General features: G+C 42.6%; 1 protein-coding gene across 1 annotated transcript in view; it reads right to left on the bottom strand.

Annotated features, from left to right (window-relative positions):
* Positions 1 to 15624, bottom strand: part of PCLO (piccolo presynaptic cytomatrix protein) — a 389747-nt gene that overhangs the window by 60803 nt on the left and 313320 nt on the right. The window contains exons 17-21 of the mRNA XM_038562845.1: positions 10648 to 10741; positions 9371 to 9442; positions 7255 to 7435; positions 5264 to 5458; positions 3499 to 3681 (exon numbers count right to left, since the gene is read on the bottom strand). Of these exons, the coding sequence (XP_038418773.1) occupies positions 3499 to 3681; positions 5264 to 5458; positions 7255 to 7435; positions 9371 to 9442; positions 10648 to 10741 (725 nt within the window). The remainder of the gene's footprint in view (positions 1 to 3498; positions 3682 to 5263; positions 5459 to 7254; positions 7436 to 9370; positions 9443 to 10647; positions 10742 to 15624) is intronic.

A 15624-nucleotide genomic window follows, 5' to 3' on the forward strand; every position in this document is an offset into this window, starting at 1 on the left:
CCCCACCAACCTCCACCCCACCGGCGTCCACCCCACCGGCTTGCCCAAGACAGCAGCTCCCACAGGTGGCGGTTAGTAAGAGTTCACCACGGCAACATGGGGACTTGGAACTCTTCTTTGACAGGTGCTGAACATGAGCCTTATTGAAAGTGGAGTTCCCAGCAGTGGTCTGCAGAAGGAGCTTCAGGCCTTTCTCCTACAACTGGGCCACACCCGGGAATGCTTTACCCTAATCCCCTCATGCACCTTATTTAGCCGTTGGTCTGCTCACCTACCCGCTCCAGCCCATCCTGATGGCTCTGACCTCATTGCCCAGGGTGGAGGGACATTTCTCCTCAACCTGTATTACTAAGTTTAAAATTCACATACAATCTTAGTACCAAACAAAAATAACTCAGGAATTTCAAAATGCACCTAAAATGTAGTTGAGGTCAACTAAGTTACTATTTAAGGTTGTAAGAATGCTTCACTTTGTTTCAGTTTGAGTATGGTTTTTAAAAAAAGGACCACTTTTAACACCCCCACACCCCCTTGGGGCTGTCACCTTCTGAAATGGTGGAGCCTGTGTTCAGCCAAACCAACCGGTTTGGAAAAAAAAAAAGTTTCCAGGGATTTCTAAATACAAAAGGGTCATTTAGGCATCAGGATTATCTGGCACAATCTGTCTCATCTTTCTCTTCAGGTTTCCTAGCACAGCTAAACCTGCAGGGGGACGGAGAGCTTTCTGGCCCGCTCCATAATTCTTGTCTGACCCATATTTTATGCTACTTCAGGCAGAAATCTGCTGAGAAGCTCACAAAAAATATTCGAAAGGCTCTTTAGGGACACTGGCCCCCCCCGCTGGAGGAGACTCCAGATGCACACCCAGCCTCTGCGACTCGCTTGCCCCAGGCTCACGCAGCACAGGGGTCATTCCCTTGGTCTGGCAGCTGGATTCGCAGCCTTCACAGGAAAGGATCATGTTGGGAGGGCAAGTCTACATCGCATTCTGACATCGTTTCTAGCAACTTCTAATCAGTTCTGAGAGCTTAAGTGATAAATACCAAGTATGTGGATGACGTTGTTTTCACCGAAATGAGAGGCTGTGATTTCAAAGGAGCCGATGCACTTAAGCGGCCAAGGTTTAGGCCTGGGAATGAGGGTCAGGTTGCCAATTCTAGAACTTTCTGCGTGTTCTATCCATCATCCCAGCCCTCTGATAGTTCACTCAGAAACCAGGGGTAAGAATATCCGCCATGAATACCTCATCTACCCGGTGGGAGAGAATGAGAAGATGGGTGACAAAGCAGTCGGTGCGATGGGAAGAACTGTCCAGATGAAGGGCATCACCATCAGAATGCAGATGGGACTGTATGAATTCCACTGCGAGGTTGAAATGGAAGGCTTTTATCTAAACACTTAAAATTAAGGAACTTGAAAAAAAAATTTAAAACAAGGAACTTGTTGGCTCTTTGTATGTTTACATCTTGTACCAATTTTTCTAAGCTTTAAAAGCTTTTTCAAGCTTTTTTATGCACCATTTTATATAATTTTAATCCTATAGCATGTTGACTATTAATTGTTCTGCAAAATGCATGGTTGAATTATATTCTTGGTATATTTATAGTAGCAGGACAATAATTATATTACAGAAAATGGCATTTTATCATCAGTACAAAATTAAACAAGAAAGCAGCCTATGTTATCTTGATTATTTCAATACAGAATGGCTTCAGATAGTCACAGTACCTTCTAATGGGTGAGAATATCCATTACAGCATTGTGCAAAGAAAGGGAATTAAAAATATTTTGCTACAAATTTTAAGAACCGCATCAAGAAAAAAAAATCATTCAAAATATAGTATCGTAATCCTGAAGTCATGATGATTTAAAATAGAGTGAAATAGGGAAGCATTTCACTCCTGTGACACTTATAGCTATGGAATATTTGAAGTAAGAAAAATGAGTAACACCGAGAAACCAACTGAATTTATTCAAATGGAAGAAAAGGTGAGAGGCGGGATTTTAAGTACCTTTGGGAAGTACTAGTGAGCTAATCAGAAAAGGCAAACTGCAGAGGGGACAGTGACCTGGCTAATTCCTAAAACATCACCATGCTTTCTGACACATAGGTCTTCCACTGCCCGTGAATCTCTGATTGGTTGGGACAAGACTGTATTAAAAATGGTCGGTTTGGGGGAATAAAGGGAAATACAATAGAAAAAAATATATGACTTGATTGTAATTGGGGGACACGTAGAGAATCATTAAATCAAGTATTTTAGGGTGGGAAGAGACTCGAGGGGGCACAGCTCTCCTATTTGCTTAAACCCTTTATTTTAGAAATATTTTTGGATCAAATTTGGAGATAACTCTGTAATCACCCTCGTTTGATTCCTGTGACTGGCAGTGGCCCTCTTTCTTGGGGAAAGCCCCAGAACGTTGGGGTCTAGTTAGGGAGGGATACAAACTTGCTTTCCATTCTGAACACAGCTATGGAATCAAGTTTGGATGCACCTCCACAACCAGGGCTCAGAGGATCCCACCGGTCTAGCCAGGAACCTGAGAAGATTGTGGAGCAGATCAGATGTGGCAGCAAGACATGGTGGACCGATGGCCCAGAATAGCCCAACACCATTATTTACTCCTGTGGTTATGGATGCTTGGTGCTTTTATTTGGTAGTTATTTTCCATCTAGCTAATGATGTTTCAACACAAAACTTTGTTCTGCCCCCAAAATGTTCTATCGTTAGAGGTCTCACTAGCAATGGAATGGGAACTATCAATACTCTATTGCAAGGAATCAAATGAGAAAGCAAAAACTGACACACTCATTTTAAGCTGCATCATATAACAATGGCTCAGAACCCAGTGGTTTATGAATGAAATAAAGATACTTTATTTATTACACAGGCACTTGGATATTCACATGCCCAACACATCTGATACACTTAACAACTATGGAAACAGGAGTGGAAAATGTCTGTTTGTAGGATCAAGAGAGAACTTTCACCATGTAAAGGTGAATTAGTGCATTAACAATTTTTCCCTTACTTTCCTCTAAAGAATTTCCAAAATCCACTGATTTTTTTTTTTTAAAGTTACACTTGAAATAATATGCAACAAAAACTGATCTACATTCCAACCGGTATGCTAACTCGAATTTTGAGCAGTTTAAACTTTTATCACAATGCAACATATTTATAGTCATGCTTGAACAGATTAGGTTAGTAGCATGCATTCCATTCTGCAAATATGAATATTGTTAATCTATTTCCCAACAGAAGTCAAAAGATGCCCGGTGCATAGAAAAATACAAATCACTGTAGTCAATATATTATGGGACTGATCTGGGGACTTACACAGTGATGATGAAGTCCTGAAATGCCATGCCCACAAAAGCACATTAAGAAGTGGATAAACATATTTTATCAGACAATCTCTAAAAATGAAAAGATGAGGGCTTTAAACTGGGGGGACGTTCTTGCTGTGTGCTTTGAATAGCGCCTTTCTGCTCACCTCCTTCTGGCTTGACTGGTCCATCAGACATCACCTTCCTGAGGGCTAGCTGGCTTTGGTCTTGGTTGCCATTGGCTGGTGGAGGCAGATTATCAGACTGAGTTCTTTGAATGGGGAGGACGCCTGCTATGCTGTGTCTGTGCTGCTTCCTGGCATGATTAGCCTGACCGCTCTTATGTGCTGCTGTGGCGGTGTGGGTGAAATGGAAACCCAGAGTATGTATCCTCAGATGGAACCAGCTTACATGTTAGTCATGCAAACAGAAGTGATCTTTCGCTCTTTTTAAAGAACTTGTGTTCCCGAATGCCAAGATGACACCACATGCACAGCACTGAAGGGGTTAAAACTGGCTGTTTCTTTGGAAAGAAGACTTTGGGAGATGGGGGAACCATCAATGTCTCTCTGTTGGCCGGCTAATGCCTCCTGGGAGTCCAAGCGCACCTCCCTTTGCAAAATCTCTGTGCTCCTTACGTTTTGATATACGGGTCGACTAAATTGTCAGAAAGCAAATGAAAGTACCGCGACTCGGATGGGTGGATTGTTGGGCTTCACCGGATACCCTGACTGCGTGAGGATCCAGAGGGGAAAATGCCCATAAACTCTCCGGTATCGCGTACAAGGCGAGGCCCAACGGCGCGGACCGCGCTGTGCTCCTTAAGGGGGTCACACGCCTCGTCACCTAGGTCTACACATATGATCGATATTCTGTTTTTGTTTTCTTTTTGAAAATGTAAGACATGATTTTTGTCACGGTTTCCCCTCAAGTCTAGGAAGTCCCCGCAGGGAGGGCTGCGGCGTGTGACCGTGGCTGGCGCCCTGGGGGCCGAGGCCTGCGGGACGCCCTCCTCTTCGCCCCCGCCTCGGGGCGCCCCCGGCTCGCGGCGGCTTCTAGAGCCTGCGTGCCTGCCCTTGGGGGGCTGTGCCCCTGGGGGGCTGCCTGCGTGTGTGCCCTTGGGGGGCTGTGCCCTTGGGGGTCTGCCTGTGTGTGTGCCCTTGGGGGCTGTGCCGTTGGGGGGCTGCCTGCGTGTGTCCCTTGGGTGGCTGTGCCCTTGGGTGGCTGTGCCCTTGGGGGCTGTGCCGTTGGGGGGCTCCTGCGAGTGTGCCCTTGGGGGCTGTGCCCTTGGGGGTCTGCCTGTGTGTGTGCCCTTGGGGGCTGTGCCGTTGGGGGGCTGTGCCGTTGGGGGGCTGCCTGTGTGCGTGCCCTTGGGGGGCTGCCTGCGAGTGTGCCCTTGGGGGGCTGTGCCCTTGGGGGGCTACCTGCGTGTGTGCCCCTGGGGGGCTGTGCCCCTGGGGGGCTGCCTGCGTGTGTCCCTTGGGGCCTTGCCCTTGGGGGGTCTCCAGGGAAGCCGGCGTCCGTCTGGCCTACGGTCGCGGGCTCTGCGGGGTGTTCGCGGGCAGGGGAGGCGCAGGGGACCCCGCGCGGCTGCGCTCGTGGCGGCCACGGCCCGGGCCGCGGGGGGGCGGGTGCAGACGGGGAAACAGCCAGTTTTAGTGCAGTGCGCGCCAGCAGACAGACAGACAGACGGACGGACGGGCGGGCGGGCGGGCGGGCGGGCAGGCGGGGCGAGCGGCGGCCGCCCGGGGCAGGGGCCGGGGCCGGGGCCGGGGCCGGGGGCCGGGGCCGAGGCCGGAGCGGGGCGGGGCGGGGGGCGGGGGCCAAGCGCGGGGAGCGGGCGGGCGGGGCGGGGCGGGGCGGGCGGGGCGGGGCGGGGCGGGCCGGGCGGGCGGCGCAAGCGGCCATGCGGGGTTTATCGGCGGCTTTTACTTGGTTGCAGGCGGAGCTGCTGCACGGCGGCCTCGGCGGCGGCGATGGCTGCGCCCGCGTCGTCCAGGTGGCTCTGCGCGACGCTGCTGCGGCTCTGGCTGCGCGACGGCCCGTGCGAGCGCAGGTGGCCCTCGGACGACGACTTGGAGCTGCCGGGGCTGCTGTGCGACTTCTCGATGGTGGGCACCTGCATGTCTGGTCACAAGGCGGGCGGGGTTAGCGCCTCGGCCGCGGCCGGACGCGGGGCGCCTTCCCGGGAGCCGAGGCCCGACGGCGGCGGGGTCCGGGAGGTCACCCGACACTGCGAGCCTCCGGGCGGCCCGAACCAAGGCAGGGGCGCCGCGGGGGGGGGGGGGGGGGGGGGGGCGCCGCAGGGGGGGCGGGGGCTCCACGCGGAGGGAGGCAGGGGCGCCAGTGGGGGGGACAGGGGCGCCGCGGGGGGGCGGGGGCTTCACGGGGCGGGGGCGCCGGTGGGGTGGCAGGGGCGCCACGGGGGGGAGGCAGGGGCGCCGGTGGGGGGGACAGGGGCGCCGCGGGGGGGGGCAGGGGCTCCACGGGTGGGAGGGCGGGGGCGCCGCGGGGGTCGGGACAGGGGCGTGGGGGGGGCGGGGGCGCCGCGGGGGTCGGGGGCGCCGGTGGGGTGGCAGGGGCGCCACGGGGAGGGGGCAGGGGCGCCGCGGGGGGGCGAGGGCGCCGCGGGGGGGGCGGGGCTCCACGGGGTGGGAGACAGGGGCTCCACGGGGTGGGGGGGACAGGCTCCACGAGGAGGCGGCAGGGGCACGGGGTGGAGGGGGGCTCCGGGCGGTGGGCCGCGGCGGGCAGGGTGGAGGCGGACGGCCTGTGGACGGCGGGCAGGCACCCGGCCCTGTGAGCCTCCGGGCGGCCCGAAGGAAGGCAGGGGCGCAGGGGGGAGGCAGGGGCGCGCTGGGGCCCGCAGTGAGGTGTCGGGGTGCAGAGAAGCTCGGCCCAGGCCGTTGACTAGCCCCGCGCCGCGGACCCGGCGAGGGGTCCGAGGCAGCAAGGCGGGGCGCAGCGGGCCTGGCGAGGGGACCCCGAGGCGCGGCTCTGGGCCAGGGGCGCCCCTCCCCGGGGCCCGCGCCTGCCACCCCCCTTCTCGCGGGCGCAGCCCCTGGGCCTGGTGCATTCCTGGGAGGAGGAGACCCGGGCGCGGCGCTCGGGCACACTGACAACACTAGCCGAGACTTAGAATACATAGGTCGGTATGTCTACGCGGCACAGGACACGGTTATGTGGTCCAGGCAGAACTCGGTTCATGATGAAGATTCAAGTTGTGGGGAATTGGCAACGAACCTCTCCAGGGAAAAGCTCGCTCAGAGGGGGAGCTGTGCGTGCTGCCAAATCCAACGGACAACGTTTTTTTCAGATGTGATGATGGTAGTTTATAGAAAAGTTACAGAATTAGCTTGAGGCCAAAGGTTTAAATAAATGTCAACGTACCAATTATTTTGATGACATGGGTTAAATGTTCTTGATATAAATAAAACGCAGGGTGCAAAATTATATGTGTGCATACATTACATATATAATATATGAGTTAGAATATACCTATGAAAAAAACGGGTTTAAACGATGAGAAGAAATATGCATAAATGGTAATGGTAAGTATGGTCAATGGACTGTCGAGGACTTTTATTTTTCTTCGTGAAATCATATTATCATGGATTTCGGGAGCTGGAAATAACCCAACAGCTCGTACAGCCCAACCTCCTCGTTCCTTGTGCTGGTTGAAAACCAGAGTCAGGCGACGATCACAAAGTCATACACGTCCTACACCTAATTATGCGCTGATCTGAGACTAACGCTCATTTTTCCTGATTCCATGTCCATTACTGTTTGCAGGATATTATATTACATACTTCCCAGTAGAATCCAACATTTTAAAGTATATTAAATATACAGGCATTCATATTCAGGAAGTTACTGGGTGAACAAATAGAATAAAAGCTTTTTCTACTTGAAATATCTCCTACCCTTGGATGGGTCAGGGAAGATACCATGGCTTCTGCTTTTGATGACAGATGGCTTCGGAGACTGTTGGCTGCTCTGACTAGAATGAGACTTGCCATGATCGATGCTTTCAGTCTGTTCTTTGAGAGAATACCATCTAGGGGTGTTATCCAGATGAGATGTGCTAGATAAATCAATCAATACCTGAAAAAAAAATGTAGTAAGTCAATGAAATTGATATAATTCATTCATTTTTTCTGTGATCTGAAATTTACTCAAGGAAGTAAGTCAAAAGATATGGTATGACTCTGAGGATGACAAGGCTGTCTTCCTCATTTTTCTTTACCCATGACATTGAGAACAATGTCTTGTGCATAGTAGATGCTTGATAAACATTTGATTAGGGGCACCTGGATGGTGCAGTCGGTTGGGTGTCACACGCTTGGTTTTGGCTCAGGTCATCATCTCGGGGTTGTGAGATTGAGCCCCACACTGGGCTCTGCTCTGCTCTCCCACTGCACCTCCCCGCTGTGCACTCTCTCTCTCTCTGAAATAATGTTTTTTTAAATGAACATTTGAGGGGATCCCTGAGTGGCTCAGTGGTTTAGCGCCTGCCTTCAGCCCAGGGCGTGATCCTGGAGTCCCAGGACTCAGGATCCAGTCCCACGTCGGGCTCCCTGCATGGAGCCTGCTTCTCCCTCTGCCTGCGTTTCTGCCTGTCTCTGTGTGTCTCTCATGAATAAATAAAGTCTTTTAAAAAATAAATGAATTGATTAAACTGAACTGTATAAAATCTTTGACTATTAATTAAATTATTTGGAGATGATGTGAAAATGTAGAGTCACAACTCCATTCCTTTATGAATGAAAGCTATCTCTTGTTAAATGAACACATTTCAGTGCTACCCTTGGATATCTTTTGCTTTTAACATTGAATATCATTTTTAAAGATCGATTTTTAGATATGAGATGGATAAGATAAAAAGAATGGGTAATTTGCAATTACTAACTTATTCCCTGTATTTAAAACCTACTTCAGTTCATATTTGAAATAAGGATATGACTAACCATTTATGATGAGAAAAAAGTACTGTGTTATGGTTTAATTGGCACCATTTTTTTTCTTAGAGTTCATGAGTAATAGTGCATTTTACAATTGCTGGCGTTTTAGATCTGATGAGATATAAAAAAATGAGAACCAACATAATGGATATATGCTTTAGGTTCATGTGAACAATACATTATAAGGACTACAATAAATCAGTTTACTGAAATGGGACGTTAGATATAATACTGCGTCCTAGAACTATCCAAAGATGGAGATTAGTCTCAGTGGCTGTACCAGCATGGAGCCTGCAAGTGAAGGTCAAATGGTCTAGTTTTGATGGGAAAGAAAAGTGCAGAGTCTTGGAACCAGACAAGGTCTCATGGCACCTAGACCACACAACTGTTTGCTGTTGTTTCTGGGAAGGGACGTCATATCGTCTGGGTGATTTTTTTTTTTTTTTGGAGATGCTCTATTTTTTAACATTAATTCATAACTTATGCTTTAAGTAAAGATTACTAAGTAAAATATATTTTGTTGAAATATGATAGATATAAAAAACACAGGATCTTATCACTCTGCCAGATTTCATGATTAGGTTAGATTCCCATGTGACCTAACATAAAATTGTTTTTTTATTGCTTTCTCCTACTTCTAGTTTTGCCTTGTAAAATATTTTGAGAGATTTTTCATGGGACACTTAGAAGAAATAAGATGTAGAATGTCACATCAAGTCACTGATACATGCAGTTGAAGAATAGCAATTAAATATCCGAAAATGTGTTTTAAAAATCTAGCTCATTTCATAATAATTTATCTCAAATTTGGATTCACAGCATGATTATATACCTCCTATCAAAAGAATTTATAATTCATCTACAAATTAATTATAAAGTACATCAAATGGTAGACTGAAAACCATTTCTCAAATTATTATTCATCCATTCAAGGAATAAATCAGGAAATATGTCCTATCTACCAAACAAAACTTTACCCAAAATGATTATTTTATAAACTTGAGAAATATGCTTGGAACAAGCTCTGATTGCTGGTTCATAGTGAAAGCAAATAAGGAAAAGGAAATCAGATGCTCACCTCACCAAGAAAGTCATTGGAAGAAAATCTATCATAATCCCAGACCGTCACCTCCAGTGTTTTCTTCTTGAGCTACAGTTTAAATCAAAATGTCATTAACCCATATATCATCATACATTTGCATCACACTCTATTATAGACTCATTGACTTTCACTTCCTTGAATTCTTTCTATTTGTGTCAGAAGGCTTCAAATTTCATCTGAAAATGTGGGCTTATATTGAATATTATATAAAATATGAGTGATTTTATGGTCGAACCTAGTGTTTGTTCGTAAGTGACCTCAAACTTTTACTAATTTCTTCTTATTCTAAATCCCCTCCCTTGATTTTTATAAATAAAATGCAGAATCTATAAATGCTCTTCAAATACATGGAATTTGTAGGATGCAAAACTGTCTAGGTTATTTAGGTAAAATATTTAGTTTTTTGATTTTAGTAAATCACCAAAAAACCATAGCATTCTCTTATTTCTGCAGGTAATTTAACTTATTTTATTTTATTTTTTATTCTTCAAAATTTAACTTACTTTAAATTCAAGAACCCAGGTTACACTTTGCACCTAGCTTCAACTTCGTAATCAAATTATAAACTTTCCGAGGACTAATAAAAAATCTCTCTCTTTTAAAATCCTTTAGGCTAGTCATCTGTATGTCTTGGCCCATAGATTTAGCCCCATAATTCTGAGGTTCTTAAGAGGTCTTGATTTAGAGAAGAGATGAATTCCTAAAATGTTGCCTGGTGCAATAATACATTTATACACACTGAATATTTTCTGTGTATTATTTGTGAAAGTCAAAATATTGCCAGCTATTATTTTTGCAATATATACACATCAAATCATTATGGTGTATACCATAATCTTATACAATGTATTATGTCAATCATCTCAGTAAAACTTGAAAAAAAATGAAAGTGATTGGCCAAAATTTTAAAAAATACATAGGCAGTTGGAAAATACTTTTCCTCAAAATATGATAAATGTGGCCCAGCCTGTTGAAATATTTAAATTTTGCAATAATTGATGAAAAAGGTTACACTGGTCTTATTTCTATATTTTTTGGCTGCTTTGTTAAAATGCACACATTTTAACAGTGTAAACTCATGGTAACTTTGAACTGTATCCATTTTCTTTCACTGGCTACATTTATTATTTGTATTTTACTCATTTCTTTTTGTTTATGAGGCAAAACTGATAGACCACTATCTTGCAATGATTTTGTCATCGCTATTCTTAACATTAGTCTAAATCTGTCACATAGAAAATATCATTGCATACCTGTTCCATGGAGATACTTTTATAAATTACTGTTTGATTCCACTCGGGATTAAGACTTTTTTGAACATATTTAGTCCTCCTCTTGTACTCAGCACTGAATTAGGAGAAAAAAAAAAAAAAGAGTTATCTTGATTATTTACCTTAACTGATTTCTTCATAGTCAGCCAGAAGGGCATGCAGACATTTTAAGATGATATTTTGTTCTAAATCATTATGTAATCATCCCATCACCTTCCTGTCTAAAACCTTATCTTAAGTTGAATACAAAATGACAATTTAAAAATATGTTGGTTGCCTTTAGTTTTATTTGCCCAAAAGGTGGTTTTTAAAGAAAAGCTTTTAGGTGTTCTAACTATACCATAATTTTAGAGCCTTTCTCCTTCCTGAATGCAGGAGACAATTACATGAACTATATGGTAACATCAGTATCTTCTTGCCCCATATTCTTTTTTTTTTTTTTTTTTTTATTTGTGATAGTCACAGAGAGAGAGAGAGAGAATGAGGCAGAGACACAGGCAGAGGAAGAAGCAGGCTCCATGCACCGGGAGCCTGATGTGGGATTCGATCCCGGGTCTCCAGGATCGCGCCCTGGGCCAAAGGCAGGCGCCAAACCGCTGCGCCACCCAGGGATCCCCCTTCTTGCCCCATAAATAATAACTTGGTATTTAGCTTTCCAATAGTTTTACTTCTAATCATATCTGCAAAGCCAAATAAATGCTCTTTCACTTTTTTCTTATACAAAATCATAGTAATTGTTTTGATGAGGAAAGGATGAGAAATGTTTGTTGCTATCGCTGAGATTCCATGAACACTTGTTACCTTATATTTAAAGCATATTTTGAGACTCTAAGTAAAATAGGATATTTAGTTATAAAGCAATTCAATATAATTTCTTGGTTTATGTCAATAGCCCAGATAAGCCATTATGAACCAGATCAAAATAGTTCCTCATTCATTATAACTTGGGGCATTTGAATTTTTCCTTGACTTTTCCATTCCATCTGAGCAACAGTTAGAAGTTTATAACCCAAACCTATTCTAATTAAAACAAACAGAACACCTATAGCTGACTCAACCAGCTGGTGGGTTTGGAATTATTGTTGTTTGCTATTATCAAAGTTACCCATACAGACAATGCCTTTATCCAATCCTCACTGCCTTTTCCCCAAATTTTCTGCCTAGCCTTATAGCTCAGGTCCTAGATGATACTTTAGTTCTGGTGGGCACCAGAGCCCTGAAAACCAACCTACTCATCTAGAGTCCTTTCATGTGCTTTGATTTTGCAAATTGTCTTTTCTACATGAATTGGATCCTGACCCTTGACTTGATGTTGTATTCCCAACTAAGGGCTGACTACTAACTCTTGCTAGTCCCCACTCTCAAGCACAGCCACATGCTGGAATGCATCCTATTGTTTCCCAGGCTCTAATTTACCCTATCCATTCTAGACATAGCTATTGAGAATCCAGTTCTAGCTCACCACTCACTTTTAAAATGTCTTTCTTCTCTCTTTTGCTTTATTCTTTCTTATCAGCCATATGCAGAAGGACAATAATTCCCAACAATGACTGCATATTGGGATCACCTAGGAATCTGAGTTCTAAGGCTTCGAAGTAGAGCAACAACTGCCACGCCTAGATCTCCCAGCCTTGCACCCCCAAGCATATCCTGATTTAATAGGATCTCCTATTAGGCGTGAGTATCAGAATTTTTTTTACTCTCTCGGGTAAATCTAATGTGTAGATTGTGAACCACTGAATTTAGGATTCCCCAAGACCTCACGTGTTAGCCATTGTGAATTGAATCCAGTTTAAGAAAAAGCATCAGTCTTCTCACTTCTAACCAACTCATTTGTATAAAAATAAGAGCAGGATTTAACCATTTTTGCATTCAAGATAAATTGCAAACAGTTTGGGAAAATGTATATGCAATGATTTAAAGAAACAGGAATTCTCATAGGCCACACACAGTATAAATTTGCACACAGTTTTTAGATAAAACTGGTGACGTTTATTTTTTATTTTTTTTTAAACTGGTGAAGTTTAAATCTATGTACACAAATACCCAGAAAATTCTACTTTGACTTATTTCACTTCTACCTTAGAGAAATTCTCCCACCTGTGCACAAGGAATGTGTTTAAAAACATTCACTAAAACATTGTTTCTAATAACATATTAATAAGAAATATATAAATGCATTATGATATATTCATTTAATGAAATAGTAAAATGTTAAAATGAATGAAATATATCTCTATATATCAAGATGGATATTATCTTAAAATCATGTGAAATAATATAGTAAGCTGTTTATGAATACATGTATATATATAATAAATGTATAAAAATCATTAAGAGTTTGGGAATTATAGGTAATAAATTCTAGTTAGTGGTTATCTCAGGTGAACAAGGGAATGGTTTCAGAGGACTTCAGGGGTATCTATAAAATATATTTTAATAAAAAAATCTGAAGCCTATAGAGCAAAATATTAAAATTTGATAGAACTAAAGGCAAGAACACAGGTATTTGTTAGTTATTTTCTATAATTTTCAGTAGTTTGAAATATTCTACAATAAAATTCAAAATAACTTTGGTAATCTATGTTCTTTATATCTTATGTTTTTTATATACATATATATTTTTTTATGATGGCATAGGAAGAATGGATGTGACCACTTTGAAGATAATAGCAAGCCTTGGTTACTACTTTAGAATTCATGCCTATTTCTCTAGGCAGGTATACTTAGAAGAAAAAAACTCAGAAGAAAAAAACTCATGAGTTTTAAAGCTTCTATTTGTTTTGGACTTTGTTACTAAGGTAATGAGATTGTGGGGAAACATAAGGACAAGAGTCATAATACAGTGGAATAATAAATTTTTTATCAATGAAGAAAAGTGAAATCTATAACTTTTTAAAAAGGTGGGAATTAGTGTTAAATGCAAACTCAAGTACTTTCACTGAAATTCTAGATATGTCAATATATATGAAAATAGTCTGTATTATTAAAATGTCTTCCAAAGATATCATCTTTTCTTAATTTGTGAATATAAATAATTGTTATAATTTTTCACCTGCATATTTTAGTCATTTTTTCACTTACACATTTAGCAAAAGTTCTTAATTTATGTATGAAAAACAATTTATAAAGTAAGCACATAAAAATAAAAAAGAGCTAACATTCATTAAATGTTTAGTTTTTCCTAGGCAGAGTTCTAAATGCTTCTTACGTGTTTACTCATTTAATCCTCATGGCAATTCTGTGAGACAGGACAGAAAAAAATGAAGCTCAGCAGAATTAAGGTATGCTGGAAAGGCTGCATACTTATTAACTGGCAGGACCATGATTCAAATAGAGGGAAACGGAATGGTTGTTCGTAAACATATGCTACATGAACTCAATTGATTAGTCTCACAAAATATGAATAATTCATCAATTTCTTAATTTCAGGCTTTATTAGCTGAAGTACCTAGTTTGTCTTCTTTACCATATAATCCAAAGTTCTTCACTTCAATTAAATATATGTATTTCTTATATAGGTAAATTATATACAATATGTGTGTATATATACACATATAAAAAAATCAGGCCAGTTTTAGAGTTATTTAGGGAAATTCTGAATAGTATATCCTAAAAGATGTTGTGGACTGAGGAATAATTGCAATAAATATTTATTCCTGCCCAGTCACACTCAGAATTAACCAAAATTGGGGGGATTTTATGTTTTTAGTGAGTTTTATTCTTCAATTCTCTCCAGACTCAAGGTGTCCATTGCCTTTAGGATTAAAGTAGATACATACAGTTGGCCTCTACTATTTCTGGTGGGGCTGTAAAAATGATAATTAAATCCTTTGCAGCTTTTTTGTACTTGAATTTTATAACACAGAGATGGTCGCACAAAGCCATTCCTTCAATAACATTTGTTTTATAACTACATTTAGTGACTGTCTTGAGCATGACCCCATTGGGCTGTGCTGCCACTTGACACAATTGAAAACTGTTTGCACTTCCACAGCCACATCAAAATCTGGATTTACAAGTTGAAGCTGGCTAGGGAAGCAATGGGATTCTTAAATGTGAGCATAAATTAGGTTGAGAAAAAAAGTAGAGCTTATTTTCCTTTCCCTTCTTTGGAAAACACACTGTATCCTCTCATGGGAAGATGGAAATAATGATATTATATTAGGACAATTAGGCTGTATCTAAAAATCAGGAAGTTTTTTAATAAAGGGAAATAAAAAGTCAATCAAGATGGGGCATGATGCTAATAAAAAAATTAACCTTCGTCTTCTCGAAGTTTGACTAACTTCTTTTATCTTTCATTTTTTAAATTATTGACCCCTTGCTTTCTCATGAGTAGATATGCTTTTAAGGCAGACAGGAAAAAAAAAAAAACAAGCCTTGAAATTCAATTATTCTCCCCTACACTGGCAAAAAACATAGTTCTTTATGTTTCTCTTTTAATTTAAAAAAAAAGAAAGAATATGATGGCTTCTTTCTATTTTGCTTTCATAGAATTATCTAAAATATAATTTTATTTAATCTTTTGTTTTATTTGGTTGTCCTTTATTGGAAATTACACACACACACACACACACACACAAATTTATTTTTAATTACTCCTCTAAGGATTTTCCCTTAATTTAGAAAGAAATCCGATCATATGCCATTTTATAAACCCTACTGTTCCGTGCAGTAGTGTTTTGGCCACATCACATCTGTGCTCCCTGAAGTCAGAGCCTATGGCTGTTTATCAGTTCTACCCTCAGCATCTTAGAATGTCTGGAGCAGTTTGTGCTAAAGAAATGTTTGTTGGATGGATCATTAAAAAATGCTTTTGGTTTCTTTCCCCTTAAAATCTTTTGAAATGAAAAAAGTTCTGTCCTTTGAATTGTAGATGCATGCAACACCTGCTTTATATAGGTCCTGGAGAAAATAGTCTAATATGCTAACAGGAGGTTTAGAGAAAGTCCAGGC

Source organism: Canis lupus, chromosome 18, assembly GCF_011100685.1.
Source record: "Canis lupus familiaris isolate Mischka breed German Shepherd chromosome 18, alternate assembly UU_Cfam_GSD_1.0, whole genome shotgun sequence".
Taxonomy (NCBI): Eukaryota; Metazoa; Chordata; class Mammalia; order Carnivora; family Canidae; genus Canis; species Canis lupus.